Source organism: Cricetulus griseus, chromosome 5 (genome assembly GCF_003668045.3).
Source record: "Cricetulus griseus strain 17A/GY chromosome 5, alternate assembly CriGri-PICRH-1.0, whole genome shotgun sequence".
Classification (NCBI taxonomy): Eukaryota; Metazoa; Chordata; class Mammalia; order Rodentia; family Cricetidae; genus Cricetulus; species Cricetulus griseus.
In genome coordinates this window covers 31,942,026-31,960,149 of record NC_048598.1, presented here as the reverse complement: position 1 = coordinate 31,960,149, position 18,124 = coordinate 31,942,026, and the positions used below count along the sequence as shown (strand labels likewise).

Sequence of the window (18,124 nt, the reverse complement as noted above, 5' to 3'; positions counted from 1 at the left end):
AATTTCAGTTATGCTGCTTAATTGTGGTCCTTTCCCTATAGAACTGAATATGCCTCCCATTGGCCCGAATCCAAGGAGCAGCTAACAGAGGCTGAAAAAATCCATGCTTTTGGCTAAACTCTCATTTTTAGGTTGTCCCTGTTGTGTAAACTAATGAGACCTAAAGTTCTTACTGCTTGACTCAGCGCTTTGATTTTTCTGTTTTAATTTACAGCACAATATCACAAAATGTTGAAATAATACACACACACACACACACACACACACACACACACACACACACACACTGTTATACAGACAAACCTAACAGTCACACTGTGTGTGGAAGGCCACTGAAAGGCAGAACGAAATTAAATTGCTCAAAAAGGCTCAAATACAGCAGCCTAAACCAGGGGCACATAGGGTCTGGGGGAATGGAACACACACACAAACCTTCTGGTTTTATGGTTAAAGAATGTTTTGACTTCCTTTACCCCAAAGCGCCTTCAAAGAGCATGGCCTTCATTGTCAGGGAGGACAACCAACTGCTACATACCAATATCCCACAACCCATATCCATGGCACATGGCAAACCAATCCTCAGATGACAGAAGCAGGAGATCCCTGGAGAGGGAAAGGCCTCTTACCTGCCGTGCCTCTGTACTTCCCGACTGACAGCTTGTACCGCTCTTTGCTGGATGCCACTTGGAAGAAATCATATACGGCGTAGGCTGATTCGTTGACAGTCTGCAAATCTGCCCTCACCTCATATCGAGTAGGGGTGCCAGTGGTGAGATTGTGTAGTTTATCAAGTCCTAAAAACGTGGAATGGAATTCTAATGACCAATCAACTCATGTGTGTGAGCTATCACTGTCTGCATCTGAGACATTCAGAGCTAAAGGGAATCTTAGTATTTATCTTCTCTGTTAACAAAGGGCTTTCCCAACACTTTCTCCTGGGGTGCTACTATTCCCACTCCATTATTTCTTTGGCGTGGCAATGCCAATGACTTCATGGAATGCCATCTGTAGAAGAGGGTGTGTTGGGGTCATCTGCTGCCTGGATCCACCTCTCTAAAACAGAAACAGATCTTCCTTCTGTCCACACACCTTACAAGTAGAACATATCAGCTACTCATCCTCAGAACTCAAAGGAGACTGTACCAAGCAAACCACAAGCATCATCGACTCTATTAGACACTGAATACCCAGATTCAACCTTTTTAATTCCGTATTTCCCAGTAGATGTTTTATTGGCTATTTAACTCTCCATAAACATCTGCTCCAACAGAGAGCAGAGGGAAAATGGGCAAAACTAATGTCCATAATATCTGACAGCACTAGCAGAACTAGAACTGCTAGCACGTTGTCTTAACCAGAGCCCATGATCCAAATCCATCAACTGTCTTTCTACTGTGGTTATACAAAATGCAGCCTCTGGAAATATTCTGTAGAATTTAGCTACAGCAGAAAAGCCACTTCCAGACAGCCTATCTCTTCACCTGTCCCTAGTGTGCAAGAGCCTTCCCATTGGCATGGCCACACCATACAGAGTCCCTATCCCTTGGACCTCTCCTTGAAAATGGGTAGCTCCCTTAAAAAGCCTGAGCAGATCATTAAGAGGGATGTTATCTTCTCACAACACCACCTTCCTAATTCTCAGAGATCATACCAAGCCAGAACTCCTTCATGGGGTCCCCAAAACCTTCTACATAACTCCGCCAACGCTTGAAGAAGTCCAGCTGCCCAGTGTTGCGCCTCTGGAAGACCTGTGAAAGGAAATGAACGCTCTGCTATTGAACAGACATAACCTAAGGGCTGAGAAATGGTAGTTGTGTTTTCCATGTGCTTCTGCAAGGCAAGAGGAAACTACTAACCTGCACATAACATATACTGATTTCCTGAAGTGGTACATCTTCATGGTTTAGAAACAACTTTTATTTATATCCCAGTATATTGCCTATACTGTTTATTACACAAGAATTTTAGGTGAAATATGCATTCCAGGTATGAAAATGTGCAGTACCTAACAGGGAACATTCCTACCCTCAAGAAATTTCAATCATAGAGCACAGAAAAACTTGGGAGAATCAGTAATATATATACAACCAACTAGTAGTTGGTTGTATAGGACAAAACATTCCAGATCTTCGCTGTCTCCAACATATAACCTTTAAGCATTTGATTCAATTGAAGGATGATATACTTATATGCTGTCTTTTATCTTCCACTTAAATAGTTTGAAAGCGGTAATTATTTTAATTCATGAGAATCCTAACATAGCAAGCATTTAGTATTTATGGAACAACAGAAGTTTACCCAACAAATATTTATTGAGTATCTACTATATAGTAGAAACCATGCAAGGTGATAAGCAAAATAAATGAAACAGAAATGGTTCCTGTCCAAATGGATCAAACAGTCTGGTAAATAAGATAGACATGAAATAAATAATCAAATGAATAAGATTCAATTAAATCCATGATAAGAGCTATGAAGGAAAGATACAGAGGGACTGCACCTAAACAAGAGCCAAGAACACTCCCATGGAAAGTATCTGAGGACTGCAGGGTAAGCAACAGCATCAGGAACAGAAAGGAAGGCTGGGCCATTGGTGGTCCTGGGTGCTCATTAGGAAGGAATGGGAGAGAGGTTGGAATATGGGCAAAGACCAACCCTGGTGGGATTCAATTTGGTTGAAGATGTTGGCCCAAAGTAAAAAAGCAATGGTAATTTAGGAGGATTCTAAGCAGGAAATAGGATCTTCTCCGGATCCTTCTGGCTGCAATGTAGAGAAGAGCCTGGCCAGCGGCTAGAGTGGAAGAAAGATGACCAGTCTGGAGACCACTGCAGTGTGCTGCTGACATGGGATGGCAACTTAGACAAGAAGCTACCCCTGAGGACGGACAGAAGTCGACAGAAGGTAAACTTGACAGGTATGGTAACAGAGTGTGGACTTGAAAAAAGACAGCCAGTATTGAGAGCTCACACATATGAGTTGATTGGTTATTGGAATTCCAGTAAATGTTTTCAGGACTTCATAAACTACACAACCCCACCACAGGCACTCCTGTTCTATAAGAATTACTCAACTGCTCTTGCAGAAGGGAGATTCTGAGAGAGGCAGCTTTTGCAAGTATATCATAAGCTCATTTGGGGACATTGTGAGAGTTGGGGTTTGTTTGTTTCTCTTTCTTTTTAGCTGTACTGGGAATCAAACTAGGATTTTGTGTGCTAGGCAAGTGCTCTACCACTGGGCTACATCTCTGGTCCAGTATGAATTCTTTCTGAGGTTTCCTGGTGAAGAAAGGTCTCATGTATGCAGTTGAAGGGATTAGGGTACATAAGAGAGACCTAGGCTTGATTCCTAAGGTGAGGGTGTATGTGGGGAAAATTGTAGGAGTTTGCCAAGTCATTTCATTCTCTTGTCCCAAGAACAGAGGCTACTTTTCAGCTTTCTTTCCAGTTAGTAAGAGCGATGTGACTATTTCTACCCAAAAGGCTGTTAAGGGGACAAGAGTTCTCCATGCTGTCTTTCACTGCCATGTGCCATGGTAGAAGCCACATATTTAAATGTCCTAGCCACAAAATGGAAGTAGCCTAAACTGCTGAGTCACCACTCTAAGTGATGACTGCCAAACCTACAGAAGGCATCGCACACGTAAGCATGCCTTCTTATGCATTAGAGCATGAGAATGAGAGAGTGGTTTGTTGCTGCAGCAGAACCATTCTGTCCTAATGTATATAGAGGTCCACTGAGACTCAGGGGAAAATGAAGGCGAGGGGGGGGGACTGGGAGATACTCCAACATGCTCATGGGCATGGATGAGTTCATTAAGGAGAAAAGAAGCAAGTAGGAACACAGAAAGAAAACTAGAAAAAAACAAAAAACATGTAATCCCAAAAGCCACAAAGAGAAATAATGGTCAATGGTGTCCAATACTGACGAGAGATGAAGGAATGTAAAATCAAAACCCCCTGGGATTTAGTGACATGGAAATCACCAGCTACTTCAGCAAGAGGTGTGTTAGAGAAACAAGAAGCCAGGCAGGGATGGGCTGAGCAATGAATGGAAAATGAGAAAATGGAGAGTGATCTGGGCTCTATTTTAGACGAATGGGTTGCTTTCTTTACAAAAAAGATCTCTATTTGAAAAGGAGGTCAGTTCCCCTTGGAGTAAATCAGTCTCCTTTATATGAAATAAACTTGAAAAGTCCCTACACCCAAACACACCTGCACACAGTATTGAAAATGGCAATGCATATCAGTCCACTTGAACATGAGAGCCAAGCTAAAAGCCATCCTAGCCCACTCAGTAATGATTAGAAACCACGTACCAAAAACTAGAACTGTATCTCTACATATATTCCCTTGTACTCATCTAAATGAAGAAGTCCCAACACAAAATACTATCTGTGATCCTAAGTTGGACAAGTAAGCCTAATGGTTGTGTGATCTTTACATTTTTCTCTAGGAGGAGTGAGTGAGAAAGGTGAGAATCCAGACCCTGCTGAAGTCCCACACAGGCACTCACACTAACTCCCACATGGGCGCTCACACTAACCCCCACATGGGTGCTCACAATAACTCCCTCTGAAGCACCAGTACAGCTTTGTGGCCTAGGAGGTACTGAACAAAGCCACCCGTGGGAAGAGAATGTTCCAGGCTCCATCCAAGTTAGCCACAGACACTTCCTGGCAAAGGGGATAGTGAGTCAGTCATTTTGGTTTCTGTTCTCAGCCAACTCACTGTAAAGCAGAGATTCAAGTGGGAAAGAAAAGTCTACCACACCATTTCTGGGAAAACTAGATGAGACGGTACATGTCCTACAAAAAATGTCCTATGAATGGAATCAGCTGATGAGCAAAATTCAGCAAGAATTACAGCAAGCCATTACACACAGTATTAACACTGTTCATTAACACAGCTGTTCTTAGTCTGCCTTTCTCAGTTGCCCATTCATTAAAGCTTCTCCATTCCTTTGGGGGGGGCAGCGGAGGGGGAGGGCTTCCTTCATTCTTCCTTTACTTACTTTTATAACAACCATTTACTGGACATCTATTGAGTGTTGACTCTGAGGGAAAAAGGAACGATGCCATTTCACAGATGGGGAAGCTCAGAAAATTAGCCATATTCACACAACCATTTGGTGACTCAAGCAAGGGCAGCACACAGTCCTACCTTGTAGTGAGAATGTTTGAAAATCTAGCCCTCCCACGTCCATTTCCCAGGTAGCATTAGGAGCACTTAGTTTCCTGGTGAGGAGTCTGGGTCAACCCAGCTCTCAGATTCCTCTTATATCACAGACAACTGACTCCAAGGCTGGATGTGGTACAGACACTTCCCTATTCCCACTCCAAGGCTGGGATTGATTCTGAGCCTGCCCTTCTGAGGACAGATGCATTAGCAATGTCTCTATTTCCAGTCAATGAGCATGTTTTGGGTTTGGGTTTTTTTGTTTTGTTTTGTTTTAAATAATGGCCCATTATGTCCAGGGAAACTGATTCTCAAATCTCCACACTTACTAGATGTATTGTTGGCTACGCTGGCTAATTTCATGTTTAAGTTAGCTAGTTTCATTTCTTCCCTAAATACAAGGTCTTGATGTAGCCCAGGCTGGTCTTAAACTCACAAGTAGCCCAGGATGATCTTGAACTTCTAATCCCACTCACTTTGCCTCTGCCTCCCCTGTGCTAGCATTACAGTCATGGGCCAGCACATCCAATTTTCTGTGGTGCCAGAGAACAGACCAGGGCTGCACACATGCTAGGCAGGCACTTTACCAACTAAGCCATAACCACAGCCCAAGCTTCACTTTCTCTAAACTGTCAGATCAAGGTATAACTAGCCCCTATCACCTAAGAGCTTAAATGGAGGCAAATCATGAAATAGCAGAGTCTGGCACAAACAGATAACATTAAGTTGTTATTATATCTCAATGATTATTACTTTGCATTTTATTATGTTATATTTAAATATACTGACCACACAGATAATTTATACATCTTGATCAGAAGGCTTTGATTGCGGCTTTCAATCTATTCATGGATTAAAATGCTCTGTAATGAACTATGTAAGAATAGTAAAAGGAAGTAAGTCTTAACAGGTGAGAAAATATCCTAAGAGAGTTCTACAATCCAGCATTGTCATTGTACTAGACATGTTACTCACTGTCTTGAATGACTAGATCAGGAAAGAAAGTCAAGATTGCATTTAAATGCCTGTGGAAAGAGCCTCTGATGCAGCCCTAGACTTCCAAGATGGAAAGATTGGAGACTTTTAAGTGTTCCCTGATGTTCTTTCCAGCCTCCTCCTGGCAGCCTAGGTTGCCTCGGGGCAAAGTCCTTCTGCCCAGTCATCGAATTAGGTTCCTGCTGCCTGGGACAAAGAACGACTTCCATAAAAGGATGTTAAAAGCTCAAAGGAAGTCTGGGTCATCTTTCAGGGAAAGAAGACACTTGAACCAAAAAAAAAAAAAAAAAAAAAACAAGAAATGGGATGAGTGAATTCAGTGGTCTTATAACAGACTGTGTATGAGTCAGGTTCATTTGCACGAGTATGCAGAAGGTAAGGTCCTTGAAGTCAGGCATCCTGACTTGTTCATTAGTCTATGAAACAGCATCTGACACATAGTAGGTACTCACTAAATATTTGTGTATCATGGGTTGTGCAATCAGAGAGACAAATCTTAATCTATCTATCTATCATCCATCTATCATCTGTCTATCTATCTTTTTAATCTATCTCTATCTCTCAGCTGCCTTAGATAAATGATTCCTCCCCTGTATAAGCCTGACTTTCAAAAAGGCCACACTAAACAGTGCAGCCATCCTGCCGATGGTCAATTACAGGCACAATGGCAGGAAATTGGGCTGTGGGCTGGAGCAGACTGATGCTTAGAGTTACAATGGTACTGATGAAAAGCAGCAGGCACAGCCCTATGGGTCTGCTCAGGTGGGAGACCACCCATGTTACAATCTGTTGTGTTATTTTATAAATCGAGCATTTCTGCCATCCAACCAATTGTATGAAACAGACTTTCAACTATCCTTTGCCACCTGTGCAGATATTAAGTTTTCTTCATCGCTGCTCACCAGATGATATCATTTCACCTGTGGCTGCTCAAGAGCCCTGAGAAAACGTGTAAATGAACATAATTGGGCACTATGACACCAGGCTTTCTCTTTCCCACAATGGGTGACAATGCACAGCGGGTGAAGGCTGCCCATCTTTTGAGAAAATAAGAGCCTCAATCAGTTCAGACACAGGAAGAAGCCAAGTGAGGGAGAAAAACGATCCACCTGCAATCTTCAAAGGTTCATCAGAGAACTGAAACAGCAAGCAATGATAGAAGCGGTGTAGTGTAAGCAGACAATGGCCCAAGAGAATAAGACCTCCCAATAGAAGGGAGCAGCTAGACACGACCAGGCTTCCCCGACTCTCATCTTCATCTTTCGATTCAAAGCCCTAGAGTGGTTTTTCTGTCCTAAAGAGCCAAAGTCTAGACCCCAGACCAGGTCCCCGTTCAGAGGACTAATCCATCAAAGAAGCCATGAATTTACATCTTGGTTGATGTGAGATGAGCCATCAGAAAGACCAACGATCTAGCAGATGTGACTCCTGGAATGTGGTTCCAGCAATGTCATTGACATGTGTGACCAACTCAACCAAAGGTCTTTCTCTGTAAGCCTCAGCTTCCCTCTTTTTAAGACAAGAATAATAATCCTTTCACACTAAAGCACAATGTGAATCGATAGGGGATTTTTGTTTTCTTTTGTTTTTGTTTTTGTTTGTTTTTCGAGACAGGGTTTCTTTGTAGGTAGCTTTGTAGACCAGGCTGGCCTCGAACTCTCAGAGATCTGCCCACCTCTGCCTCCCGAGTGCTGGGATTAAAGGAATGCACCACCACCACCACCACCCAACTGAAGCTCTAGTTTTTTTTTTTTTTTAAGTGCTTTGAAGGGGTAGAATATAGGAATAATACACATACACCAGGCATTATTAGCTATTGATAAACTCATAATCATTAGCCTTGGTTTAGCCAAGCCTGTTTCTGTGACCAGTGTTAAGCCCTAAGTTCTCTCCTTACAATGGGATTAAGATCTCTTTCCAAACAATTGCAAGCCATTAAAGCTCCTTCCCCAACCAGTAGGGAAGAAAGAGAACCTCCATAGGGTAGCTGTGACCATCTCCCTAGGTTAAGAAATAAGGTATTCCACGGAGCTCCTCTAGACACCGTTAGGACTCACAATCCAGCCGCCTCCATCTGTGTCCATGTCACAGTAAACCTGCATGGGCCGGCTGGCATCGCCATTTAGGTAGATTGTGTAGAGACCACTGGCAGCATTGGCATTCTGCTGAACCTGACTGCAGTCTGAGGGGTGTGGAAAACGGGCGTCCACTGAGACCAAACAGAAGGACAGTGTTGTTAGAAGGGAAGGAAAGAAGAGAAGACAACACAGCTTTCTCTGTTACAAGGCAATTTACTTTGTTCAGAAATTATTTCATTGCATCCTACACTATTTTGCTTGTTCCAATTCTTGGCTCACATATTAGTTTTCTTAACCCCTCTGTTCCCACCAATTCTGCAAAAGCACCTTTAAGTTAGCTTTGCGTCACTAACTCTCCCAGGTGTAACACTCAGTTTTACCCTCTTTAGTCCCTTCACTATGGGGTAGATTTGTTTAGAATCCATAACCCCACTTTTATTTCTCCATAACTCCATGCTCCTCCCAGGCCTCTCCAATACTTGCCTCTATTTATTGTCATTTAAAAGGCTGGATTCCATATTACCTGTAGACAGGGTGGTGGATACACTTCTGCTCCGGCGATCACCCTTAAAGGCAACCAAGGAAATAGGGTAGGTGACACCCTGTTCCAAGTCTTGCAACTCAAACCTCTGCTGACCTCTTTGGAGCTGCACTTCCTACAAACAAAGGAGGTAACAGACAGTGGGTGATTCAGTTTCTCTTCCTAGCACCCTGGGCATCAACAGCATTTACTAACATGACATCAGAAGCTCTCCAGAATCCCAGTGAGTCTCAGTCACTTCCGTGTAGGACCATGCCATGGAGAGTCAGCCCTGCTAGAGGGCTAGCTGAGAGCCAAAGTCATGCATGGCCACCACCGGAGAAAAAAATTCAGGTTGCCTAGGGATTTGTGCCTTCAGATACTTGTTGAGACACTGATTATAGCCAGTGCTATCAGCAGCAGACTGACAATGCTGGACTAAGAACATGCTTTAAAAGAGAAGACAAAACTGGCTATCAGATCTGTGAGACACAGAAGTTGTTGGTATTTCAAGAAATCCTTTGGAATATGTTTTACTCTATAATAAACGTAGGACTAACACTCCAAGCAGGACAGTCAGGTGCACCCATTGTAACAATGAATAAATCAGTGTCCTTTGTTTTCCTTCTTATTTCTTATTTATCTGCTTGCTTATTTTTTGCCAAAGAGAGATAATGACAATTTTCTAGTGACTAAATTTGGAAACTTTGCTGGACTTCAGTGATTCCTGAATAGCCCTTGAAATAATGGTCATCTAGTTATTCAGTGAATGTTTATTGGTGGCCAGGAATGGTGACACATACCTCTGATCTTAGCTGCTTTCAAACCGAAGCAGGGAAAATTCAAGTTTAAGTCAGCATGGCAATTTAGTGAGACCTCATCTCAAAACAAAATATTAAAAACAGCTAGGGACATAGTTCCGGGGTAGAGCACTTACCTAACACATACAAGGCCCTGAGTACAATCCTCACCATCACCAAAAATAAAATAAAACAAAATATTAACACCAACTGCATGCTAAGCCCTGTCCTAAATGCTTTAGATACAAAAATAGACAAAAAAGGTCTCAGTCCTCCTGGAACTGAAATGTATGACGCAGACACAACAAGTTATAGAAGGGGAGGAGGGGTGGGGGGAGAAGGAAAAACAGCAAGAGGAGCAGCAGGAGGAGGGAGAGCAGCAGGAAGAGGTGCAGCAGGAGAAGGAGGTGGTGCAGGGGGGAGGGGGAGGGGCAGGAGGAGAAGGTACAGAAGGAGGAGCCAGAGATGGTGCAGGAAGAGGAGGAGCAGGAGGAGGAGGAAATAGCAGCAATATCAGGACTGACAGTAGAGCTCAGCGTGCCTGGTATGCACACCCTGAGTTTGAGCCCCTAGAACTGCAAAATAAACACTGAACAAGTGTATGATAAAATGGGATCTATGCACACCCAGCAAATGTGTACTAGCCGGCGAGGAGCAGGCACAGAGGTTAGTCCTTGCGATGAAAACACAGTACTCACAGGTAACATCACTTAGCAATGAGGGATCAACAAGTCAAGCCAACTTGTTCTCCAGGCAGGCTGTGAAGAGAAGTCACCAAGAGAAATACAAGAAATTCTCATACCTTCACTGTGCCATTTGGGAATTGGTAGGTCAAAATGTAGCCATCAATTTGAGCAGAGGGGGGCATCCAGGTCAGTACCCCACCAGAATGTGTTACCCCAAATGGACGAAGATTTTTGGGAGGGTCAATTTCTGTAAATGAGAAGTCAGGTAATAATTGTTCATAAAACATGCATAATTTTAAGTGATCTGTTTTTATTTTCTTTCTATGTATTTCCCAATTCTCTTCCTGCCTTTAAGCAGTTGGTAGTCCTGTTCTTGCTCAGAGCCTTTCTAGCCTTTGTTTCTAAAAGTACGGACCTGTGGGAGTCAAGAGGATTTAGGAATATGGCTTTGAGTATTCTTTAGTGGGAGGGACCCTGGGCCTTGTTTCCCCTGTAGTGGTAAATATAAACAGTGTAATTTGGCACATGGGTTCTAGATGTAGCGGAGCTTCCTGTGTGATTTGGAAGGATGAGAGCCACAGGTTAGAAAGGGCTCTACACACGGAACCTAGGGATCACTCTGAGGACATTGTCTGCAGAGGCAATGAAAAGACGACATGCCTCTAATGTCCAGCACTGAGAAATCCCCAAAACTTACATGCAGAGATTAGGAACCATAATGTGTAAGGAGACTTAGGATAAAATTAAGTTAGTATAAAGATATAAAATTCTATTTCTTAAACCATCTAAATGTGTGGCCTTCAATACATACCCAATACAGAAATAAGAAAAAATGTTTGTATGTTAAAACAGAAAGAAATTGGATGCAGTAACGAATACCTGTTGTTCCAGTACTAAAGAGGCTGAGCCAGGAGGATTTCAGAGAGTTTGAGGCCAGAGGTTTTCCTAGACTAAAGAATGAGACTCTGTCTCAGAAAGAGAGGTGGAAGGGATGTTAACTAGGAAGGGTACAGACAAAGCAGAAATTTTCTTTTTCTTGTATGGACTTGCCCACTCAAATGCCAAAGGATATGCACAGGTATGTGAACATGTACCAGGGGGCATGCACATGTATGTGAGCATGTACATGAAGACCAGGAAAACAAAAGCTCAGCAAAAATACTAATTCTCACCAAAGCTGGATAGAATGTTCATATTTTGTAAGCAAACAAGATATGAATGGAAATTTCCATTTTGAAAAAAATCATAAAAGGCGATTTTAATTTAGAACTTCCCAAAAAGCCATCTCCAGGCTATTTTCTCCCCAGTAGCATTTCAACTGAGAACTGAATTGCAGTATTTTAATAGAAATCAGACAGCTGTTGTTTTGAATTAGGTTGTTTTGACAAATTTTGAGTCTCTGTAATATCAGCTTGGTTTGATTTTCCAAAGCATAGCATCTGGCATGGATCATACTTTATCCATCACATAGAGAGACTGAATTTCCTTCAGAATCAAAGTGGGGCATAGCTATTTAAATATTTTAAGGTAGTTTCTGCCTCCTCCTCTTTGACTAACAACTGTCCCCTGGCTATGGACTTGAGATGTCTGACTTGGTTACTGCCATATTTCTATGAAGCAGGAAGATAAAATTTCATTATTGTCTTTAAAATTGGGGAAAGTGGGGCTGGCAAAGTGGCTCTGCCAGCAGGTGCTTGCCACCAAACTTGACAGCCTGAGTTCAATCCCAGAACCTACATAAAGGAAAGAGAGAACCAACTCCTGTAAGTTGTTCTTTGACCTCCGTATGTGCGCTGTGGATGCTCACGCCCACACATACATACATAGAAAGAGAGAGAAATGTAATTTTCTTGTTTTAAATTAGAGAAAGGAAAGCAAAGAGAAGATAAAGGAGGAATGGTGGATGAGTGGGAGAGAGGAAGACAGTAATGGAGGAGATGAAGAAGGAAGACAACAGCTGTCATTGCTTTTGGAGAGCCACACAGGATTCTAGGAAATCTAGGATGAGGGAAATGGATAATTTGGGGTTTGTTTTGGGTTTTGTTTTATACATATTTTCTAGTATGAGTTTTTTCATTTGCATATGTTAATGTGTGTGGGGTTATGTTAGTTAATTTTACCTAATAAAAGCCATTAAGAAATGTATGGCAACTCTACTGACCATAGAGGAGATAAATGGACCTTGTTCAGAATGCCTGAAGGGATCACAGACTTTGGGTCCTTTTGGGTCCTTTGGGTTCTGTGTATGTTTATCTTATTGATTGTTGAATAAAGCACTGTTTGGCCAATGAGGCAGCAAGTTAGGTGGGACTAGGAGTCGAGGAGGATTCTGGGAAATGTAGTAAAAAGAATTCTTGTGATATAGGCAGGAAGTGAAATAGCAGGCAGGCTCATATATAAGTAAGGACAAGAAAAAGTCGTTCCTTTTCTCTTGCTCTTTCTCTTCCTCTCACTGGAGCAGTCATGTGAGCCCGGGAAGAGGACACCAGTGGAAGGTATCCTCGATAAGTCTTATAAAATATATAGATCTATGATAATTAAGACTGAGCTAGCAGCACTATTTGTAATAGCCAGAAACTGGAAGTAGCCTAGATGCCCCTCAAGTGGAAATCGGATAGAGAAAATTTGGTACATTTACACAATGGAGTCCTACTCAGCAGAAAATAAACAATGGAATCTTGAAATTTGCAGGAAAATGGATGGAACTAGAAGAAACCATTCTAAGCGAGGTCCCCCAATCACAAAAAGACAAACATGGTATGTACTCACTCATATGTGGATTTTAGACATAAGGGATTACCATCCTACAATCCACACTGCCAGAGAAGCTAGTAAACAAGGAGGAGGACCCTAAGAGAGACATACATGGTTCCCTGGAGAAAGGGAAAGGGGCAGGATCTCTTGAGCAAATTGGGAGCACGGGAAGGGGGGGAGCCAGGAGAATGAGAAGGGGAGAAGAGGAGGGGTAAGGAAGACATGAGGGAATAGGAAGTTTGAATAGGGAAGAATAGAAGATAACAAGAATGGAGATACCATAATAGAGGGAGACATTTTAGGTTTACAAAGAAATCAGGCACTAGGGAAATGTCTGGAGAACTACAAAGATGACACCAGCTAACAATCTAAGCAACAGAGGAGAGGCTACCTACATGCCCTCCCTTGATAATAAGATTGATGACTGACTTATATGCTACCCGACAGCCCTCATTTAGCAGCTGGTGGAAGTAGAAGCATACTAGTCACTGAACTGAACTAGAATCCATTCGCAGAGAAGGACGAGTGATGAGCAAAGGGTCCAGACCAGGATGGTGAAACCCACAGAAACAGCTGACCTTATCATCGGGGAGCTCTTGGTCCCCAGACTGATAGCTGGGATACCAGCATGATCCAGACTCCAGGAACATGGGTTTCAGTGAAGAAACCTCGGAAATTTATGGGACCTCCTGTAGTAGTTCAGTACTTATCCCTAGTATAGGTGTGGACTATGGGAGCCCATTCCACTTGACTTCCTGAGCCAAGACACACGGGGGTGGACCTAGGCCCTATTCCAAAGGATACGATAGACTCTGATGACACCCTGACGCCCTATGGAAGGCCTCATGGGGAGCAGAAAGAATATGTGATAGGTAGGGTTTTAGTTGGGGGGGTATGGGAGGAGGGGAGGGAGAGGGAAGTGGGATTGACATGTAAAAACAATCTTGTTTCTAATTCAAATAAAAAATTCTGCAAAAAAAATTAAATAAAGACTGAGCTAGCATTTAGGAAATCCTAGCCAATTGGCCAAGCAGCATTGTAAACTAATATAAGACTCTGTGTATTATTCTGGGTGTCCTTGTGGTGACAGGGCTTGGGTGGATGGAGTAAAAACTTATCATAACAGGGTCCCACAGAGGCCCAGTTCTATAATGCTCATCTATGGCCAGAGCCCCCATTACACATTCCCATACAACCCAGGCACCCTTGATCATCCACAGATGGTGACATAGAGAAGCGTGTTCCACCATTACCCCCAACTCCACCCCTATCCCTTAGAAGATTGAAACTAGAACTTTGTGTGTCTTTCTTCTCCCAGCAGGAACTGAGACCCAACACCATTTCTAGTACAAAGCAGGGACAGAGATCCTGGTATCGGGAGTCAGAAGATAGGCCTGAGGGAGAATAACTTACACAAATGTTGCACCATGTACCCTCCATCCTACCTGACCTGTTAAAGAGATAACTATGAGGCTGAAAAAATGACTCAGTGGGTAAAGTACTTTACATGCACACATGAGCATGTAAGTTCAGATCCCTACTACCTACAGAAAAAGCCAGGGACAATAGACATATCTGTAATCTCAGAGCAGAGGCAGTAGAGCCAGGCAGATCCCTTGAGCTTTACTGAGCAGACAGCCTAGACAAATCAAAAAGAGACCATCTCAAAAGATAATGTAAAGAGCAACTGACACCCCATGTCAACCTCTGACCTCCATGCACTTGCACACATGCATGCATACACATAAAAACATAAACACCCAAACAAGGTCAATGAGTACCACTTTGGAAAACATCTTCAGATAAAGCAATCATCTCCCTCCTCCTCTTCTCAACCTATTTATAGAGGAAGATGCACTCTTGGCAAGAGCAAAGTGTCACAGTACCTGTTAGGGCCTTAGTGTCAGCCTTCTTGCTCTCCCGGGCCCCCTTCTGGGCCCACACATGGATGGTATATTCCATGCCTGGCTTCAGACCTGTCAGGACTGTGCTACTTTGATCCTTTGACACTGGAATCTCTTTGGTCTCTCCATCAGCAGATGTGTAGCGTACCATGTACCTGTCAATGGTGGCTCGCACTGGGTCCCAGGAGATGGTGGCTGTATTCTCTGTCACCCGGTTGGTCACCAAGTTCTTGGGGCTGTCAATTTCTTTTTTTAAGATTTAGAAAAGGCTGACTTTAGAACCATGGAAAGGCATCTCATCACCCCCTCCACAAGTTTGCCTCCATTCAAGAGAGCCAATAACATTATAATTATTACTGGTAGAATTTTATCATTAATAGTTGTGTAATTCTCATGAATACAGGAGTAAAGCAGAGATGACGCCCACTCCTGCAATCCCAACAGTTCAGAGGCAAGAAAAGCCTAGATTCTAGTACAGCCAGGTCTACATGGTGAGGTCCTATTTCAAAAAATAAATGAGAGAGAGAGAGAGAGAGAGAGAGAGAGAGAGAGAGAGAGAGAGAGAGAGAGAGGAGAAGGGGGCTGTAAGAGTCCCCCAGTTTCCAAGTTTCCGTTTTCCAGGGAAACAAGACACTAGATATTACAACAGAAGGAACCAGATCTTCTTTAGATTTATCAATCTGGAAACATTCTGTCCTTCCAGTTTCACCAGCATCACAATGAAAATCTGAACTAGGTAAGCCACTGAAACCACTGTTGGAACAACCTTCTATAGGCTCTCCCCATTGCACCTACTATGATTCATCAACTACCCTCCAGCCCCCTTGACATATAAAAGAAGAGAAATGAAGACTCTCGTCCCCATTTCTTGTTTTCAAACCAAGACCTCTCCGCTCTGAATTCTGAGGTCCCCCACCATCTCCAGGGATTTCTTCTTTTCCTCTCTCTATCTCTTGAAGACCAATGTTTTCTTCTCCACCCTCAATCTCAGGAAACCAAGCTCTAGGATCTCCCCTCTCTCCACATTTCACCCCGTTTCCCTGCACCTCTTTACCAACAAACCAGAGAAGGGTTGTATATCTCATCACTCACCTCTCATTCAACTCCAGAATGGTCCTGCACCAAATCTGCTAGTATAGGTCATAAAAAAATTCTGTATGGACAACTCTATAATGGACACAACATCCTTGGTTTACTCAGTCTTTAAGTAGCATTTTACAGAACAGATCACTTCCATTCTTGGAACACTCTCTGCTCTTGGCTTCCATAATTTCACACTTTTCCAATGCTCTTTTAAGTTCATCAGCAACTCTTCCTCTGCTCTTTGCTTGCAATCTTCATATATTGTAGCATCTAAATATTGGATCTTATGTCTCTCATTCTCTCTCTCACTCTTTCTCCTTCCCTTCCTCTCTCTCCCTTCCCTCCCCATTTCTTACTACCATGATCCTACCATGTCTGTGGCTTGAAATATTTACTGGCTACCCATGTGGAACAAGAGATCAATTGTAAGTCCCTGGTTTGTATGTACTATTGCATAGCAACTACAATGCCTGGCTGATCTCATACACCAAGTCTATATCTGTGGAACTAATAAAAAAAATCCATTCACCTAGCAAAAGAATCTCACCTGTAGCTCAGATTTCAATATTTAAGTCTTGATTGCCTCCCTAAAGAGACAAATATCTCATCCTCCTTTCTCGAAACATAGTATCTTCTAAAAAAGTAGAAATCTTCATTTTGTTCAAACCAGACAGTTATACTGTTGCTTATATCTCCAAAATATGTTGCCAGTCAACCCCTTTTCTCTATTCCTATTGCCATTTATCCTTGTGCAAACCATCACTGCCTCACCCAGACTTTACTAGTAACTTCTTTACTGATCTTTCCACTTCCTCCTTTGTCATTTCTTCAACTTATTCTGTGTCCTGAAAAATGTTCTTAAGTGAATACTGCATTGTGTCTGTATTCTAGAGATATGGTGCAGCTCCTCCTTCAGGCACCATGTTCTCCTGTGTAACCCGATGCCTCTGCTCCTTACCGCCTCATCTCAGGACAATTGCTCCTACACCTTTTGCTCCAATGATACTTAACTATTTCCATTACTCAATACTCTCACTGCAGATTAGACTCCTAACATATGCTCTTACTTAAGCCAGAATTGGCCAGCTTCCCCTCAATATTGCCCAACACATAGCCATTATTCTGGTGGCTAGTGATGATTTGTAATATGTTTAGTCTGAATGAGCTAATAATGATTTTACTTGTATTTAACTAATTATGTTAGGCTGTTTTTAGTTTTAGAGGACAATTTAACAGGATAGTATAGCAGAGTTAAAGCTAAGCATATGGTCATCTCTCTGAGGACTTCATCTCCCAGACTGCCTAGCAATGAGGCCTGGCACTATGGATCTGAGAGAGAATTCTGAAAACTGATGTGTGTAATATTCAAGTCATACCCTGCCCTTTCCAAGGCCCCTTCCCCTGGCTGGAATACAGCTGTATGTTTACCAAGTAAATGAATACAATTCCCTAAGGTGACTGATATACAACAGCCAAGGAGCCTGGTGTCCTGCACAGAGCAAGCTACCATGTCAGCCCTAAGTGCTTACACTCTGCTATTCTATATAAACTGCATTCTTGCTTAGCCATTTGTCTGGTGTGTCTGACAGTGCATATTCTATGACTACTCACACCATTTAAGCACTGGCCTTCCAACCCACCGTTCTCTAGGCCTACACCATTTTCATGTCCTTCATAGGGCTTATCATAATTTACAATTATAAAGTTTCCTTTTTATTGTCTGCCTCTCCTACTGGATGTTAGGAGAGCAGAGAACATAATATTTTGCTCATCACTCTATCCCTAGACACAGCACGTAAAAGATGGCAATGAAAAGTTAGCCACATAACTAACTGGACACAGAGCCCCCACTTCCCAAGGTGATGTTTGTAACTTTATACCATACAGCTTCTATTAGGTCAACTCTAACAGAAAGCTCATCTCAAACAATTCTTTAGTCCAATAATTTTATAACTTTTATATTCATTTTACATTACTTCATATAATTCTCAGTAGCTGGGAAAATAACAGTTAAGGACAAATGCTATGGAAAAGGCTTCAAGGCATTAGTGGGACCTCTCAGCAGTGGGTCTGTTACAGTACTTTTTTCTCTTTAAAAGTGAATGGAGCTGGGCGATGGTGGCGCACC

The 18,124-nt window shown here is 42.6% G+C and overlaps 1 protein-coding gene across 1 annotated transcript in view; it reads right to left on the bottom strand.

Moving 5' to 3' along the window:
- Positions 1-18,124, bottom strand: part of Tnn (tenascin N) — a 63,399-nt gene that overhangs the window by 10,495 nt on the left and 34,780 nt on the right. The window contains exons 14-19 of the mRNA XM_035445949.1: positions 14,896-15,159; positions 10,372-10,502; positions 8,773-8,905; positions 8,229-8,380; positions 1,652-1,748; positions 627-794 (exon numbers count right to left, since the gene is read on the bottom strand). Coding sequence (XP_035301840.1) covers positions 627-794; positions 1,652-1,748; positions 8,229-8,380; positions 8,773-8,905; positions 10,372-10,502; positions 14,896-15,159 — 945 coding nt within the window. The remainder of the gene's footprint in view (positions 1-626; positions 795-1,651; positions 1,749-8,228; positions 8,381-8,772; positions 8,906-10,371; positions 10,503-14,895; positions 15,160-18,124) is intronic.